The 19,040-nt window shown below is 37.9% G+C and overlaps 2 protein-coding genes across 2 annotated transcripts; both read right to left on the bottom strand.

The window, feature by feature from the left end:
- Positions 1-3,474: 3,474 nt before the first annotated feature.
- On the bottom strand, positions 3,475-9,736 carry tmem165 (transmembrane protein 165). The gene is made up of 6 exons (XM_079888512.1): positions 9,416-9,736; positions 7,753-7,978; positions 5,838-6,013; positions 5,534-5,719; positions 4,847-4,952; positions 3,475-4,740 (listed from the first exon to the last, which is right to left on the bottom strand). Exons 1-6 carry the CDS (start codon positions 9,554-9,556, stop codon positions 4,664-4,666), a joined length of 912 nt encoding a protein of 303 aa, XP_079744638.1. The 5' UTR covers positions 9,557-9,736; the 3' UTR covers positions 3,475-4,663.
- Positions 9,737-9,940: 204 nt separating this feature from the next.
- Positions 9,941-12,301, bottom strand: srd5a3 (steroid 5 alpha-reductase 3). The gene is made up of 5 exons (XM_079888511.1): positions 12,040-12,301; positions 11,786-11,937; positions 11,298-11,489; positions 10,976-11,101; positions 9,941-10,881 (listed from the first exon to the last, which is right to left on the bottom strand). Exons 1-5 carry the CDS (start codon positions 12,234-12,236, stop codon positions 10,622-10,624), a joined length of 927 nt encoding a protein of 308 aa, XP_079744637.1. The 5' UTR covers positions 12,237-12,301; the 3' UTR covers positions 9,941-10,621.
- Positions 12,302-19,040: the final 6,739 nt, after the last annotated feature.

Genomic DNA, 19,040 nt, shown 5'->3' with positions numbered 1-19,040 from the left:
TTCTTGTTTATTGAACTTGTATAAAAGCAATAATCACATCCGCAATCAAGATTACTTGCGGCCTCGAGGTTTGAGCCTACCCCCGAATCACAGTGGTCCAGCTGTGCCGAGTTTACGATGCTGATGGGACAATTTGCTATATTATGGGTAGGCTACCACTTAAGTATGAATGTACTATAACAGGTTTAAGACACGATTGTAAACGTTCCCGAAAGTTCTGCCGTTACAGCTCAGTAACCCCACTCCACACACACACACCTTAACTAGGCTATATCACGTATAACACCCCCATATGTAGGCCTATAAATAATTATAATACTGAGGTGCAGCAGTACTGATGGTCTTGTCTCTGGAATCTTTCAGTGTCAACTGTAGTCTTTCTTTAGAACACTTGTATTCGGTTAGACTAGTGAGAGGTAGTTCCAGGACCCCTTTACCATAGAGGCTGATGTTAGTGACACATCGAGGGACACGAAGCCAATTTTTTACATATGAAGTGATTGTTCGCTCCATCTTCTCCACAACTGTTAATGGGACTTCATATTCACTTCATATTCAAACTGTAGGCGTTGAGAAGGCAGATTGGCCGGAATTGGCTGATGTCTGATGCACCCTTTTGGAATTAGCACACCGCCAGCCCTTTGCCAAGCCATGGGTATATTTTGCTTATACAGGTGCTGGTCATAAAATTAGAATATCATCAAAAAGTTGATTTATTTCAAGAATTCAACTTAACAGGTGAAACTAATATATTATATAGACTCATTACATGCAAAGTGAGATATTTCAAACCTTTATTTGTTATAATTTTGATGATTATGGCTTATAGCTTATGAAACCCACGAAATCAAATTCCCAGAAAATTTGAATATTACATGAAGTCATACAGTAATTACACAGTAATACCATGGTCATTGAACCAGGTTTTGGTTCTTTTGGCAGTGTGGGCAGGTGCAAATCCTGCTGGAAAATGAAGGAAGCATCTCCATAAAGCTTGTCTGCTGAAGGAAGCATGAAGTGCTCTGGAAATGTCCTGGTAGACGGCTGCGTTGAGTGGACAGCACAGTGGACCAACACCAGCCGATGACATGGCTCCCCAAACCAACACAGACTGTGGAAACTTCACACTGGACTTCAAGCATCTTGGATTGTGTGCCTCTCCATTCTTCCTCCAGACTCTGGGACCTTGATTTCCAAATGAGATGCAAAATTTGCTCTCATCAGAAAAGAGGACTTTGGTCCACTGTGCTTTATTAAATCCAGAGTCAACGCAGCCGTCTACCAGGACATTTCCAGAGCACTTCATGCTTCCTTCATTTTCCAGCAGGAATTACATGTGATTTCATGTAATATTCTAATTTTCTGGGATTTTCATTTCGTGGGTTTCATAAGCTGTAAGCCATAATCATCAAAATTATAACAAATAAAGGCTTGAAATATCTCACTTTGCATGTAATGAGTCTATATAATATATTATTTTCACCTGTTAAGTTGAATTCTTGAAATAAATCAACTTTTTGATGATATTCTAATTTTATGACCAGCACCTGTATAGGTGTCATACTACCCTCAGAAAGCATAAGACATCCGGTGCGTTCTTACTACTCTGTTAGGCCCTGGAGCAGATGCTGCTCTTGCTCGCTGGACCGTGTTTTCTGCCTCTTTCCATTTAGTTGGGCTAGTGTCCAGATTGAATTCAGTGGATGTTTTCCAGGTTTCTCCAATTCCTGTTTTGATGTTTTCAAAGTTCTGCTTTTTTCCTTTTCAAAAAGGTCTTTGACAAACTTGAAAGGGTCTTTATAGAAACGTGTTCTTTCTTCCTGCACAGTTTCCTTAAGTTCTCTGCCTTTTGCAAAGTCGCCAGCCAGATTTTAATATCCTCTTGGAGTGGCTTGAGACGCCTTCTCGCTCAGCGTCAGAGGCTCTTTTCCACTGTTTTTTAATCTGTCTCCTCTTTTTGACTCGCCTCTCGCTCTCTTGCTGCCTTCTGGTCTTGGCTGGTGCCCATCCTTTCAAGCTTTTACGCTGCTGTGCCTCCAAGATTTGAGTTAGGTCACAATTGATTGTTTCCCATTCTTTTTTGGTGACCGCTTTGGGACATTTCACACCAGGTTTGCGGCCTTCAATCTTTTTCTCCTTGGAGGTTTTTGTGGTTGCGTGCATGGGCTCCTCCACCGGTATTTCTGTGCTTGTAGCTCTCTCTCTAGTAACAGGGGTGCTGATGCTCTGCGAACTTTGGTTTGTGTCCCGTCGCTGTGCTTCACACGACCAATATGACCGGTTGCCTTGTAAGAAGTACTGGTCAATGTGAGGCCCTTGTCTCTGGTCTCTCAAGCTCCTTTTTCTCCCTTGGTGGATCATCAAGCCCTTCTCTGATGTTATTTTCTCCCAACCACAAATGCACACCTGGAGCTTGCTGCCATCGTGAATGTCTTGTGTGATGAGCTCTCCTTGTCCGTAGATGCTTCCATACCTGGGTCTGTAACAGTGTTATCAATCAGTGAGCCATCTTGCTCTCGCAGGCTCTAAGGGGAATTTTCTTTTGTTGACTTTTTGTAGCATTTAGTGGGTGTCTCCAACTAACTGAACTAGCGTTAATCAAACATATTGAAAAATTACTGTATACAGTCGCCTATATTTAATAGTTTGTGAAGATATTAAATCAGAAAATGTAAAAAAAAAAAAAAAAATGTAAAGTTTCTTTTAAAGTTTTATTTTTGTAATGGGTTTTTTGTAAAGTCATAATTTTGCATTGCTGTTTGTTATTTGCAAATGTTACGATTTTTCAGTGTTTTTTTTTGTTGTTGTTGTGTGAGTTGTATTAAAGGATCAGTAAACCATAATTATTATTATATTGTCTCGTGTTTTAATTCATGAACAATAGCAAGTGAAATTCAAGTATATTTTTACCACTCACTGGAAATATCCATATTCCTTAAGATTTGAATATAATACATTTTTACAGTGTTCCCAAAACTTTTTTCGACACTTAAGACACAATTTAACGTTTATGTATCTGCATTATATGGCATCAAAACGAGGTATTTGTGGAAACATAGCACGTTTCTTAAGATTTTGATGTATGAAGCAATAGATATATTGTTCAAAATTAAGACAAACTCACTTTCTGCTTGTCAAATAATTTGGAACATGTGTATGTGATGGAACTACACGGGTGGTTATTCTGCTAGTAAACCTGTGTGAACTTGATGGCCACAAAAATTTAATAATTAAAAAGGGGGCTCAAAAAAGCTCATTTAGTTCTGAGAAAAACTCAAGTATCATTTGTTTACAGATGCCACATGGTTTGATATTTTCCATCTAATGCAAATAATTTCATACAATTGTACGTGACTTAATTACCCAAAAACATTTATTAACATCTTAGAAAAATGTACTTTATAACCTTGTAAGTTATTACATCTGCTCCTTGATTTAATAGTGTTCATATTGTAAAAAAAAAAAACCCACACACACGAGACTGACCTTTTAATTTAATATTTACAGGAATAACATTTTTGTAGTTCCTCTAAAGCTCAGCACAATTTTTAACCACTGTCAAATATTGACAAAGTCACCCTGAAAATATTACAAAAAAAGAAAGAAAAAAACCGATCTCCTCCTCGACTGAAAAAATTCTTCAACCATGACAAAATATCAATATCTGTGCTCCGTACTAGAATAAATAAAAACATCTGAGGAAAAGGGCAGACTTCTGAAATTATAATTATAGTTACAATTCCTTGACAAAGAGACTGCAAACCATTTGCTGTGTGCCTCTTCCATGGGAGTCTGTGACAACATGACTGTTCTTAACACTTCATGACCAGTGACGCAGAGGGGAGGAGTGATCACCAATGCATTTATGAGTGCACAATGATGACCAGTAAATACCATGGCCGGGTTTAAAGGCCACATGTGATGTAATCAGAACCCACATCATTTCATACTACATTTCAAGCCTTTGGTAATATGGTATGAAAGAACACAAGGACAACTCATCAACAGGCAGTTTACACTCCAGGCAGTTATTAAAGAATATTTTAGTGTTCGATTCAGAACTGTAGTTTGTCATTGATGAGGGAATCATGACTGTTATATTGCTGAGGCTCTTATCCACTGAGACGTGTGTAGACGACACAAGATGTCATAGGGAAGGGTGACGGTGCTCGTCTTGATCTGGTTGTAGTTTTACAGCTGTTGTAGTCGAGTAAGACTGAACTTAAATAAAATAGACTGGACCCAGGCCAGCATTTAACCATAATGCACTGCTCAAACAGAGGTAAAACAATATAGAATCAAGATTCATTATGTGTTATTTAAAATGTTACTATGTGCAACGACAAACTTCTGGCAAGTTCAAGTAAACTGTTAGGTGGCATACTGGAGAAATAGAAGGATCACCTAAAAACAGAATAGTGTCTGGTTGAAAGAAAAGCAAGGAGGAATTAAGCAAAAAAACTAAATGCTCATTAAGACATGAGCAGTAAATAGTTTTTCATTCATTCACTCACTCACTCACTCACACAAAAGAGATTCACTCAAATAAACAAATTAACAAGCAAGCCATCCGCAGTCTTTGCGTAGTCTCACTCTGTTCCACTTCTTCGGTGTTGTACTGTGGTGACTATGTACAAAATGAAACCAAGAGTTACTTCATCCATCAGAATCCAGAATCGGGCTTAATAAAGAGGGCGGAGAACGCGAAGGCGAGGAATACGATCCCACCAATGATTGTAACTGTAGACATAACAAAAGGAAATATCAGCAAATAAATCTGGATATAGATCATTGCTCATGTAAACCTACAGAACATTAAGTACTGTAGTAAATGACTCAATCTCACCGGTTCTCACAGAGATCTTCTGAGCCACCATCCTTCCACCGATAACAGCCAGTCCTGTGCACAGACAGTGTCCCAATGTTCCCCCAACTGCTACTCCAAATGGATTCTGCAGCACAAAACCAGCCAGTTATGCACAGGTAACATCTCTAAAGTGATTTGCTAGCTGCTAATAATGAGCAATACAAAGTGCAGGATTATTACAGTCATCCTACAGGACTTTACTGAGCTATTAAATGAGATGTAAATCTAGTGTACGTTTCAATATTTAGACCAGTTCTATTATTGATTGCTATCAGGATGTGAATAAAGTGACTGAATAAAGGGGGGTGGTGATGGCGCAGTGGATAAGACACACGCCTTTGGTGTGAGAGACCCGGGTTCGAATCCACTGTGAGACACCAATGTGTCCCTGAGCAAGACACTTAACCCCTAGTTGCTCCAGAGGCGTGCGACCTCTGACATGTATAGCAATTGTAAGTCGCTTTGGATAAAAGCGTCAGCTAAATGAATAAATGTAAAAATGTAAATGTAAAGTTTCAACCAGTATATCAAAAAGTGCTCATGAAATACATTTACTACTCTATTAAAATATATATCACATTCAGGTTTTTTTAATTCATGCACAATACATTTTCATGGGCTTTAAGAATTTAGAATAGGGGTCTAATTTTGGACTCTGTACAATACCTCTCTTGCAGCCAGAACAATGGTTGCAAGCTGAGATCGGTCACCCCATTCGGCGAGGAAGGTGAGGGTGAGTGCCTGAACGAATATGGGTGAGATCACATTGTGCCACTTCCTCTGAGGCAACAAGTTCGCCGTCGACCCCGCTTCCACGTCGGGTGTGCCGTTTGCCAGCTTATAGCGCTGAAGCTGAGGGAGGAGAGGTCAATCAGTCAATCAGAGGTCAGATAAGATGCTTCAAATATTCAGGTGGTGTTATATATAGCCATACCTGCGGACAAACACACTTCAGTTACAAAGCTGTTACCTCCTCATCTTTTTTCTTTATCTCAGCCTGGACCTCCTCCAGCTCCTCTTGCCCTTCATCAGCACTCATCCTCAGTCCCTCCCTCAGCATCCTCAACCCAAAGATGGCAAACAGCGCTGTCGAAATGTAGTAGGTGTAGATCCGTGGGATAATGGTGGTGGCATAACCAAACAGGACTAATGGGAAGACAAACAGAAAAATAGGTCATTCATGCATTGAAAGGATTTTATAAAAGACACACGGTAGATCAACACTCTTTTAATGCATTAGACATTAAGCAAATAAAAAAGCAGCCTAAGTGCTGAATTATGCGCTATTCTCTGTAAAACCTTTAGATATAATATAAAGATATAATATTTAATTATATAAGACACTGATAAAGCTGGCTAGACAAAAAGAAGTCTGTCATTAGAAATCTGTTAGATCAGTATGGCATGATGATGTTGTTTTGGATGGATGTAAATTTACTATGAAATTTGCATTATGAATGATATCCTGTAAATATCTCACAAGACTTTTACTGACACTATGCACTGCTAAGCTAGATGAGAAAGATATAAAAGACAAGAATAGGAATTAAAGAAGCACCGATATGACACATTTATCATATTAGTAAGTAAGCTCCTCTCTAATGTTTTTTTTTTTTTTTTTTTTTTTTTTTTTACAGCTAAAGAACTGTGAACATTGGATAACTTTCCTGAGGTAAATAAATGCAACGTTCAGTGACATAGTTCTCAAGCTGTTTTATTGATGTCTTTCCGTGGTTGAAACACTGATTGAGTGACTACATGATACATGCTACATTTCGTAAGTTATATTGTATCTTTCAACATAACTTCTGATGTGCATTCGTTTATTATACGTCACGTCACATTTAAGAGCGCCAAAACACCATTTATTTTTTTACTTTAGTGATAAAACTGACACAATTTGAAAGCTGAGACTTTGTTTCTTATCAGAAGTAACAAAGCTGTTTGCAGTTATTGGATGAGAGGCGCACTACAAATAATGTTTGGTGTAGGGAAAAACCGTGGACCTGCCAACCCTGGCTTGAACTACAGGTGATTCATAGGGTCAAATAAAGCCTGCTTTAACGTTGCTATTATTTCAGGTAGACAGCTCTAAATTCAACACAATACATTTTCTTTACACACAGTATGAGATGTAGCCTGATCAGTTTTCCGTCTCCTTTTGATTGATGGTATAATCGGCCCTGAATCTGATCAAAGGCTATTTTTAAACAATCGGCCGATAGAGAAAATAACTGCTTAACCGGCCATTACCGATTATTGGTCGATACATCGGTGCATCCCTAATAGGAATCCAGAAAATTTCAAAAAGGTGACAACAGAGCAAAGTAAAAAAAAAACTCAAAGGCTCAAATAAAGCTTGAGTGAAATTGACCAAATTTGGGACATCTAAATTGATTTTATTATTATTATGTTCTATTCTTACACATTAAAATGAAAAACAAAAAAAAACAAATTCAAATTTAAGAAATGATTGTGTCAGATTGGATAAAATGATTTGTTTACTTAAATTAAACTGTCATTAAGAGATGATCTAGTTTGGCTTTTTAGACCAAATGGAGTTTTATAATTACTGATATATTCAATAGATTATGTCACATTTTGATACTAATGTATCATTTAAATTGCTGGATACAATTGAGAAGGTCAAGGCCTCTGAGGTGGGACAGGCCAAAAGTTAAGGAGGTGGGGGTATTTGATTTTGCTTAAAACTTGCTAAGTTCAATTTTATGTCAGATAACAGATTATACATATGTAATACACAAAAACGTTTTTTCCCCACTCTAAAGTCATGTGACACTAAAGGTCTTAGCATATCAACATTTGTAGATGATTTAAAAAAAATTAAAGGTGCTGTTGTTGTTCCAAAACTGTATTTCACCTACCTGACAGACATGTCATGAGTCCCAAAGCCAACATGGCTCCCACCAAAACAGTGAGGCGATTGTAGCGCATAGCCATGATTGCTGCGATGAAGAATGTCTTGTCTCCCAGTTCAGACACGATGATGACTGAGATGGCTGCCACAAAGGCATGAATAAAGCCCAGGTTTCCCTTATTGGGTTCATTGATGCTCACTGCCGGGCCGAGAGCGTGAGCGGTGGTTGCCTTCTGCAGCAGGACAGAAATTATGATTCAGATGTTAGGTCAATTAATAGTAACAACTGTCTAAGCAACATAATTTCTACAAAATATGGAACAACAGAAAATCTAACAACATTTAGAGATTTTTTTACTTATTTTGTACGCCTCTCGCGGTTCCAACAAACAGGACGCCGCGTTCGACATTACGTTGTGCGTCAAGTTCAAGAGTTAACTCTTTTGCCGTAAATCGATGCGTACGGCCATCTGCCAGAAGCTAGTTATTTTAGTCGATAAAGTTTTAAATATGGATATTTTTCTTACACAAACGCATCGCTTCACTTCACTTCAGAAGATCTTTTAACCCCCCAGAGCCGTTTCGAGCACTTTTATCATGAATAGATGCGCTTTGATGGACTTCCAATGTCAAACAGCCATTCACTCCCATTATCAAGCTTGGAAGTGCCAGGACATTTTTTTATATAACTCTCAAATTATATTCGTCTGAAAGACGAATGTCATATACACCTAGGATGGCTTCAGGCCAGGGTGAGTAAATCATGGGCAAATTTTCATTTTTGGGTGAACTAGCCTATCCCTTTAACATGTTAACTGCAGCAACATAACTAAAAACACTTCCAACTAGGGATGTAACAATATATTTAGTCAATATATCGCAATACAAAAATGCAACAATATGTATCGTGCATAGTGACAATATGTATTGAGTATAGTACACCCAAAATGTGCGTGAAAAAAAAGTTTTAGTGTCAGTACTACATTAAACTACTATGTATAACGTTGAATATAATGTATAATAATGCAATGGAAGAATATTTGTGGGTCCTGATAATGCCAAATGTCTTACGTTACCAGTAAAAAGTGGCATACATTATTTGAAATATATCAGTGTAGAGTGACATTGTGACATGAGGGTATCGTTACAGCCCTACTTCCTATATCAATGTAACTGGGTTCTTTAATTTGATCTGCTCTCATACCCTCAGAGGAAAAAGCTTAATTTCAATGCCACAATGAGCCTCTGACTGATCAAATTTAACTGGTCCTGCACTTCATTTTTGAGAAGGGTGGGCAAACTCCTGGGGCTCCAACACTTCACATAAATAGCAGATGAGTAGAGGGGTTATATTTTGGTATATACATGTATAAGTTATACATGTATATACCAAAATATAAAAACGCACTTTATCTAAAGCAGAATATCCTGGATGGTCCCTGCTTGACAAAATTACATTCATCCGTTTATTCCAGCCTAATAACCAAGTGAACAAATCGGTTAGCCAGTGTGCAAGTTAGTCAAACTAGTAGTTTCCCTTGAATGACACTCTTTAACGTTACCTAGCTAGTTTTAGCTCCAATCCTCCTTGAATTGGACACATTTATATAGTTTTAATAATCTTTCTTCTGTATGTTTCCTAACAAAAAGGAAAATGTGTTCTTACGCACCTCCGCGGGCTGCTGCTCGTTAATGACTTTATTCTCTTCTTGAGTTGCTATAACTCGGGCTGAAAACAACACGACGTTCAGTAGAACAAGGAAGCATTTAAACGTGCCACCGCCATGCCGCTCGCCGGCCCGGAGAGGCATCTTGAGGGATGGCTAATGCGGTTTCCTCTGAGTTAATACTCTGCAAATTAAACTAATAAAACCGCCAATTTATAACCATTAGCGTTTTGTCGTTACGATTTGGCTAGCCCACCGTGGTCATCATCTTCGCCGAGAGAGACTAACACCAAAGGGATAAGACAAAACTGTCGTGTGGAAACTGACTGTGATTGGTCAGTTGGGAGATAAACGTGTACGGGAGAGGCATACGTCACTAAAATCGAAGTAGAGTATTGGTTGAAACGTTGTCAGTCTTAATAACGTATGAAGAAACACCTTCATGTTAGGTGGAGTTGCAACGTAAAAGGGAAATATGAGATTAGAAACACCTCTCAAAAAACAAGAATAATTTATAGACTTGAGTTTGGCTTCTCATTGTTTCACGAATTTGCACATTTCTGAAATGTATTTATTAGCAGCTGAGTGGAAATTAAAGCAGCAGTTGATACTATTACTTCAAGTGCAAATGTCATCTTTTCACATGATATTCAAAATAATGATGGACGATTCACACAATCGGTGTAAATAAAAACGAAAAGCAATGGTGGGTACAGAAACATGTTATATGTTGTTTCGCAATACTGACCTCAAGATTATAGAATGTAATGCATAAACTGAATCATAAACTAGTAAAATCTTCATTATGTAAATACCAATTTAATTTGATCATATTCTAAAATTGTTAACCTTTCTGTATTTGCAAATGTTTTCTCGTAAAAATGAAAATAAAGTGAATGTCATCGATTCATCAATAGCAATAATTAGAAAAAAATGTAATGGACTCTCTTGTTCTCTGGGGTAGGATCCACTTCCATTTTAAGTAATTTGCTGACAGCAGCAGTTGTCAATCTCCTTCTGAGGTCAGTCTGTCAGGGCAACGGGCCATTTCGTTCTTGTTGCCCTGCATGTTTCTTACAAATTAAACATGCATGAACCATGTATCAGCTGTTCCAATTTTTAGAGAGCGCAACTGAGATCAGCTATATTTTCATTAAGCTAATAGTTTATTTATTCATTAGGTACATATTTTCATATAAAATGCATAAATCACAGTACAAAGGGTATAAACGCTTTGCGTTGACGTGGATATGTCTTAAACTTGCTCTTGTAGTAATCATGGCAGAGCTGTGCAGCCAGTGCCTGGTTATAGAGTACATACAGTATCACCAGCCACCAGGTTAATGAACTGCAGCCACAACAAACACTCATGGCAACATAAATCAGAAGCTCAGCCAGGTAATGCGGACAAGAGACCAGCTCAAACCAGCCCCCACGTGGCATCTTGTGGGCCAGAGTCTCTACTTTACCTGTATTGCATAGAGAGAACAAAGATTTAATTTTTGTAAAAAAAAATAAAAAATGATATATATATAATTTAAACAGACTCCAGCAGCTTCTTACCTGAGTTGTCAGTCCTCATCTTGGCCAGCAGTGAGAGGGACCAGTGCTGGAGGAGTGATGCCCCAATGAAAAGAAGAGTCCCGATTACATGATACCATGTGAGCTGTTTAAAGATAGGAACAGCCCCTGACATTGCAGAGAGACACAAATAGTAAAGTTCATGGAAATATCCAGATAAATCTGGGCTGCTATATTCTAAAATATTTTTTGTCAATTTAACATGAAATAGGTTAGGAGTTTGCAATTTAAAGTTGCATTTTAGTAAAAATAAAAAAATAAATATGATGTGTTGATAGAATCTTAAATAGGAAACTTTACTAACCTGATTGTGGCAAAGAGGCATTTAAACACAAGACAGTTAGTCCAAGTAGGACATAGTAGCCCAAACCAAATGCGTACTGGACTATATGGATCACACCATTAGAGAATACGCTGACAAACAGGCACTCCAATAGCCGTCTAAAGGAATGGACCCATAGTAGCACTTGTAAAAGCAGAATGGACAAATGTAACTCTGAAAATAACACATAATTAAGCATGTGAATATTCATTGGATGGTAAATGGAAAGTAGCAGATCAAATTAAATAGATATTCGTGAGAAATAAATAATATTAAAAATATGGGGTCTCCCTTAAAAAGTGTACACAAGGAGCTTTCAGAATTTTTCTCTGATTGTATTTAATTTTTTTTAATGGCATAGTTGGTTACTACATTATTGCGGTGTTCATATAGTAACATGCTGGTCACCATGTTTTAAAAAAGTAAGATAAAGTGAAACAAAAAAAATCTTTCTTTGCAATTTGAAGTACCGTTCCAAGCATCTCTTGGTCTGCCAGTCAAACAACAAAGCGCGTCAATCAGCCAATCAGGGAGTGTCTCACTCATGACGACAGAACGTATGGTGAACAGTAGGAGCAGCCCATTCCACATGACAGACACCGCGTAAAAATGAATGAAACACCTAAAGAAAACATAAGAGAAAATGTTTCCTGCACAGTCGTCTTGGCGTGCTCAAACCATGATATCTGGGGAATATTCAGAACTTTAATTAATCCAAAATCACCTCTTTGATACGTCAAAAACGAGCTGCCTGCTTGGGTGCTTGTTGGGTTCCTTAGTTTTTCCATATCGGATTAAATCCTGAAACACGTCCTCGAGCCTATTAGGCAGTTTCAACGAAAATTTATAAAGGTAAAAGGCTACTATAAAACATAGTGCTAACAAAAACCATATAATATTAACTATTGCTATTGTATGCATCGCAGCAGCACCATACTTCCGTCCTCTCGAGTAACTGTTCCGAAGGAAACAAATACTAGATATTTTAGGTTCCACTGACAGAAATTTGCGGGTAGACCCCACGCTCTATGGTCAGGTAATTTTCCAGGCCATCTGGCATGATTAAACCCACTTAAAAGAAACATTACTCTCTCTATACACAATCTTTTCATAATCTTAAAATATAGGAAAATGAATGTTTATTAACACAAGCTTTCGTTAATTATATTCCCCACTGTGGATCAGAAAACTGGAGAAAAAGAATCAGAACATCTTGATACTGATAGTGAAAACATTACATGATACTATTATAAACGATTTGTCTAGACAGGGTTTAAGACAGGAGTTGATCTAGATAGAATAGTTAATCATGGCTTTAAAAAATGGCTTTCTGAAATACAGCTGTGGAATCAAAGAAAATGAATGCCTGGAAATCTATTTGTAATTAATTCAATGCAAATGAACAAGAACAATACTTCATGTAAGAAATAACCTGGACGAAGTCTAGAGCTACTCCAGGGCTAAATTGAGTTTTAAATTAAACCTACCAGGAGGCAGGTTTAACATGTGTCTTCTCTGAAACACAACATTAATCTGAAGTTTAACCAACCTCCTGTAGGTTTAATTTAAACCTCGATTTATGTGGATAACTGGAGTAGCTTTAGTATTCCTCTGGGAAATCAGTTTATTAAACTCTGGACTAGACTAAGTCTAGGGTTATTTAAAACCACGACAGAGAAAGCAGATTTCGGTTAATATCGTTTAAAGGGATAGTTCGGCCAAAAATTATATTTAACCCATGATTTACTCACCCTCAAGCCGTTCGAGATGTCAATCATTTTTCAGACGAACACATTTTCAGTTATTTTAGAAAATGTTTTAGATCTTTCAGTGGTTATAATGTGAAGCTATGGGGTCCACCTCCTTCAAGTCCCAAAATGTGCATGCATCCTTCAGAAAAGTAATCCATCCGGCTCCAGGGGGATAAACGAAGGCCTTCTGAGGGTAATCCGTGTTTTTTTGTCGTAAAAATATACATATTTAAAACTTTATAAATGAAAATATCTTGCTTTTGGCAACGGTCGACGCGCGTTCACGGGAGATGGATGCCGGTGTATGACGTAGGACGTAGCGTAGGAAGCTTCGTGACGTAGAACGAAGTAGCTAAATCAAACGCTACGTCCTACGTCATACGCCGGCATCCATCTGCCGCGAATGGGCGTCGACCGTTGCCGGAAGCAAGATATTTTCATTTATAAAGTTTTAAATATGTATATTTTTACGACAAAACCACACGGATTACCCTCAGAAGGCCTTCGTTTATCCCTCTGGAGCCGGATGGATTACTTTTGTGAAGGATGCATGCACATTTTGTGACTTGAAGGAGTGGACCCCATAACTTGACATTATAACCACTGAAAGATCTAAGACATTTTCTAAAATAACTGAAAATGTGTTCGTCTGAAAAAAGATTGACATATGCATCTCGAACGGCTTGAGGGTGAGTAAATCATGATTTAAATATCATTTTTGGCCGAACTATCCCTTTAAAAGGTTATTTTAGTCTATGTTTACTCTCTGGGTCACCGAATCGTCCCGTACAAGTATTGCAATTCTACATTATGAACACAAGGGGGCAGCAGGCAAAATATATTTTGTCAGTAGGCCTACTCTTAGAAAATAATTGGTTCACTGGATAAATTTGTTAGATAATGTTTTTCTATCATCTACTCCCATACATAAAAGCTTTTTAGTCACAATTATGTTTTGATAAGGGAGCACATCTGTCGTGTGATCCCAGAAAATCACTATAAAATACACAAAGACAAACCGACATCTCAAGTGTATTAAAATATGTAATTTTCTGAGGATGTATCTGCTTGTGGATGTTTTGTTTTGATTCACAATAGTCTGAGCACATATCTATAGAGGTAAACTGGTAAAGTTTAAATGCCGGAAATATATGTCAGGATGTCTACTACAAAGTACACAACTTCCTTACTTGAGTGAAAGTACAGATACTACTGGTCAAATATTAATCTGTTACAAGTAAAAGTTGTAAAGACCGATTTTTACTTAAGTAAAAGTACAGAAGTAAAAAGTAAATGTCAATGCATTGTTTTATTAGTGTTGCATTGTTGTATGTAATACTTACAGTACCTTATGCCTCTGATATGCCTGCCTTCCTACCCTCATATCAATATCAAATTTATTTCTAGAACACAGTTCCAGTTGTGGGATTGAATGTGAGATTGAGTAAGTGCACTCAGTAACGTCCACAATGGTTTCGGACACCCAAATGGCTGTTCCCTCAAACAGTGCCCTATTAAAAGTTTTTTGGCTTTTAGTATGAATATGTTAGCCTTACTGTTATCTATAAGCTAGTGTGCTCCAAAACAATGACAAAATTTGCATTTAGAAGACCAAACCCAACATTGAAAATGAAAATCAAGTTGATGTCAGAATCCAACGTCAGATTGACGTTAATCTCCAACGTTGGACAGACGTTGTAGTGTGGTTGAAAATGAAAATCGGGTTGATGTCAGAAACCCGACGTCAGGCTCTGACATCAACCCGACATCGGGTTCTGACATCAATCTGACGTCAACCCGACTTTCATTTCCAACCAAAATGCAATCCCTGCAACCAAAATCATCCCCTGACTGACGTTACAACTTTCTACTCAAGGGCCTTGACAGAAATGTAGTAGAGTAAAAAGTACGATAGTTGTCTTTCAAATGTAATGAAGTTAAAAAGTTTTCAGAAAAAAATAATACTCAAGTAAAATACAGATACTCAAAAAGTGTACTTAAGTACAGTAAATGTACTTTATTACTGTCCACCTCTGAAAATAATCTGTAGCATAGTGCCATAGAAATATGATATGAGTGGTCCAGTGACACAACTTGACAATTGATGTACAATCCCAGTCTTATTTTGTACTTTCATGGCCCATCCAATAAATAATAGTATTTGTGATTTAAAAAAAAACTGGTCACCAATACTTGATATGTATTACACCTGCAATCATATGTGTGTGTGTGTGTGTGTGTATGTATGACTCATTATCTTTTAACTTTAATGGGGTTGTGATTTATAACAGGAAGTAAAGCAATAACCAGACGAGACAATATGCGTTTGTCTGTTTGTTTGCACAGTTTGCCAGCAATGCAAGGAAACCTCATTCCCCACTTGAGCCATTAACTATATGTGTGTTCAGTCAATAAAAGAGTGTGTGTGTGTGTGTGTGTGTGTGTGTGTGTGTGTGTGTGTGTGTGTGTGTGTGTGTGTGTGTGTGTGTGTGTGTGTGTGTGTGTGTGTGTGTGTGTGTGAAAGAGAACAAACCAAAACCTCTGAAGTATTTGACGCAGGATGATCATAGAAAAGACTGTGTTTCCTATCTGAGGATGTGTGCAGTGTTTCCTGCCCCCTCCCGACTCTTCCTCACTGTACACAGTGCTGGACCCTATTAAGATCCCTTCTGACACTCGTTGTCACTTCTCTCCTATTTCCATTCTTTTGTCCCCCTGCCCATCCATCCATGCTGCTTCTCCACCCATTCTCTATGGCCCCTTCCGCTTTGTCTTCCCCAAACACACACACTAACCCCATTTCTCACAAAACCTTTTCTTTACAGTATGGAATGCATCCATACATTCATTCTCCAAACCACTTCCCTGTCCTCTTTAGGATTGCAGGATGTAAATCCATAATATTGCAACCATTTCTAATTATTCCCCCACTCATGTCATATCAGTATCACTATGGCACTATGAGATCAGAGATGTCCAAACTCGGTCCTGTAGAGTTTAGCTCCACCTTGCCTCATACACACCTGCCCGGAAGTTTCTTGTATGCCTAAAAGACCTTGATCAGCTGGATCAGGTGTGTTTAGTGTAGCTGAACTCTGCAGAACAGTGGCCCTCTATGAGCAGGGTTGGACACCTGCTATAGGTAATTTCTTATAATATAGACATTCTGACATATTAGTAAGCCACCATTTAACTCCATGTCGCCCAGAGGACAGCTTAACAGTTTACCACAAACACAGAACACATAAAAAACAGGGAAAACTGTGACAGCTTTATTCTCTTGTACAGTCATATTTTTACATTGACACAGACAGTTTCTTAAACTCAGCCATTCAAATGTATATTATTGGCTTTGCTGTTCTGTTTGAAGACATATAAATGGGCCTCCTGTTTTTAACCGCAGTTGCTTTTAGCTTAGTGCCACAGTATACGCAGCTTCCTCTCCCCGTCACCAGTCTTGAGAACTGGTCTCTACCACAGCAGGAGTTGAACATGGACGATCTTCGTTTTCTACCTTCGATCTTCGATTTCACGTCCTATGACAAATTGCATCCCGTATTGATTCAACACACACAGGTATAACTCTTACTCTGGCATGCACATGCACACTCTCCAAAAACTAGCATGTTCACATGAGCCACATGTTAAACCACTTTCTCTTAATCCCCAAAACCACATTTATATGACATTTCAGAATCCCGCTTTCTCCAAAAACCCTGAATAAGCCATTTTTATTCGAGCACATATATTTGGTAGGTAATATTGTGCATTTATATGATTCAATAGGGATTTAAAGTGCTAATATGGTTAGATTGTGTAAACCATATTGCTTTCTCACTCTTTATTGTCTTGTTCTGGTTGACTGAATAGCTTCATTTTTCATGGCTTTCCCTGTGTTTTCTTTTCCAGTAACCAGCGCTGATGACAGAGCAGGAACTGGCACACCTTGACCAGGCCCATTGGGATGTGGTAGGCAATAGAGTATTCAATTATTGCATCATGGTTAAACCCCCCACCCCAACATTTTTGAATGTTTTGCTCTTTCTTTTATCAAACAAACCAACACAAAGAGTTCCCTTTGAGGGCTTTTCCATGCCTACTGTTAGCACGAGTCCAAAAGATAGGAAGTGCTTTCTTTTTCCTGATCCCCTGGTCAGAGGGGGAAGTGTTTTAGGTGCTTCGACACCCAGCAGAAATGACCAGGACAGGAAACATGTGGTGGTTGGAGACTCAAACTCTAACCCTTTTGATCAAACCCCCAAATGAACAACCAAGACCCATAATGCATCAGTTCACAGTCCCTGCAACAACAACAACCAAAAACAGACTAAATGAGCATGCCAAAGTGTAAAGTTGCTGCTTCTAAAGTATCCACCAAACCAGACATCAGAATTGTTTTTCAGACAAGGTCATTTCACGCGTATCTATAGTCAGTGAAACCCCTTTTTGGAACCTTTATTTTAAAGTGTGTCTTCATAATTAAGCCTCCCATTACATATGCACAAACTTATCACACCATAAATTGTGTAACCACTGTAAACAACCAACACTTGACCCAAGACTTGATATTGTCCGTCACTCATACACAATACATGGCCTTAGTGCATTGTTTGCCTGGAGATGTCCTGTGTCATACGGCTTACTGTTACACAACAAAAGGTAACCCCCCCTCCCTTTCCAGTTTTATCCTTTGGATCCACCCATATCCCACAGGCAGATTCTCTGGGACATTCTATCTCAGCTTGCTGGAAAAACAAGGGAGGTTACCAGTATTCTGCCAGCCTCCTTACCTCCAGAGACGGGGGAACAGAAATACTGTTAATGATTGTCCTGTAACACTTTACAGTACAGGAAACATGGCCTCACAGATTGTTTACAGACAATGGAATGGTCAAAGTGTCTTCCTCTGCAAAATGAATCTGCTAGTCGTTTACACATAAGCCAAAATGTAGCATTTCTTTCACTAAATTATTCAGAAGGGCGGTCCAGGTGGAGATATTCAATGAGTTATGTATTTAGAAATGTACAGAATCTATTCTAATTATCCTGATTATTAAAATAAAACTCTAAAGGTGCCATTCTGATACAAGAATCAGTTCCTATTATTTCTGTTTGACTGAGATCAGTGAAAATGTCAATAAAAAAAGAATTTCTGTCAGAAACCAAAATTGTCTTTGACCCCTCTACTTTTAAAATACATCTTTTTAATGTCTTTTAATAATAATAAAAAAAAATGTTTTACTTAAACTAAAAATCAAACACTTGATTTCATACAAAATCAAAAATTTGTTGTATCTATTTATTTCCGTGCTTGTTTATGCATGAAATACAAACTGTCATAGAAATTTTCATCAAAAAAATCTGACTTAAAGATCTAGGGTGATCTCCCTTTACCCCCAGATTGGCCTTGCCCAAACCGGGACAACATCCCGTCCACCAAGTTTGGTGGTGACTTCTGAGCATCACTCAAAATCCCTTGCACTTGAATAATTTGTGTTTTTGGTTAAAGAATGTGAACTTAGGATGACATAAATATTTGTCATCCAGAATTAATAGATGTTTTAGCTCTGTGTGTTTTTGATTATATTTGTGTTACGTTTCAAGTCACCATTAGAGTGATTATTTCAATTTAAATAGGCTTTATATATCTTTTGCTAGAGTAATGCCTACAATCTATTAAATTTTCTCAACTGACTAAACACAAGTTTAGCCAATTTATTGGAAGGTTCTGCTAAACAAAGAAAGTTCCTCATGACTATTATGTCATGTTAATGCTCAACTCAGCTTAACTTAAAATGGAACCCATGGATCCACAAGTAAAAATCTCTTATTTAGTACAACTTCAGATTTTTTTGTGTCCTAAGATGCACATAAGATATGCACAGTTTTCAAAAATTTTGACTGCAAAATAAGTATGTAACTTTCAAGATTAATATAGAAATTGATCAAATGAATGAAAAAGTATTTCCATATT

This window comes from Squalius cephalus (genome assembly GCF_949319135.1).
Source record: "Squalius cephalus genome assembly, chromosome: 12".
Taxonomy (NCBI): Eukaryota; Metazoa; Chordata; class Actinopteri; order Cypriniformes; family Leuciscidae; genus Squalius; species Squalius cephalus.
Note: the sequence above shows the minus strand (reverse complement) of the source record. Positions and strands in the feature narration are given on the sequence as shown.

Coding starts and splice junctions, on each gene's coding strand:
- tmem165 (XM_079888512.1), bottom strand. CDS start 9,556: ATGCCTCTCCGGGCCGGCGAGCGGCATGGCGGTGGCACGTTTAAATGC. Junction 6,014..7,752: donor ACTCATGACATGTCTGTCAG/GTAGGTGAAATA, acceptor TCTTCCCATTAG/TCCTGTTTGGTTATGCCACC. Junction 4,741..4,846: donor GAAGATCTCTGTGAGAACCG/GTGAGATTGAGT, acceptor TTATGTCTACAG/TTACAATCATTGGTGGGATC.
- srd5a3 (XM_079888511.1), bottom strand. CDS start 12,236: ATGCATACAATAGCAATAGTTAATATTATATGGTTTTTGTTAGCACTA. Junction 11,102..11,297: donor TGCCTCTTTGCCACAATCAG/GTTAGTAAAGTT, acceptor CTGCAATGTCAG/GGGCTGTTCCTATCTTTAAA. Junction 10,882..10,975: donor GATGAGGACTGACAACTCAG/GTAAGAAGCTGC, acceptor TATGCAATACAG/GTAAAGTAGAGACTCTGGCC.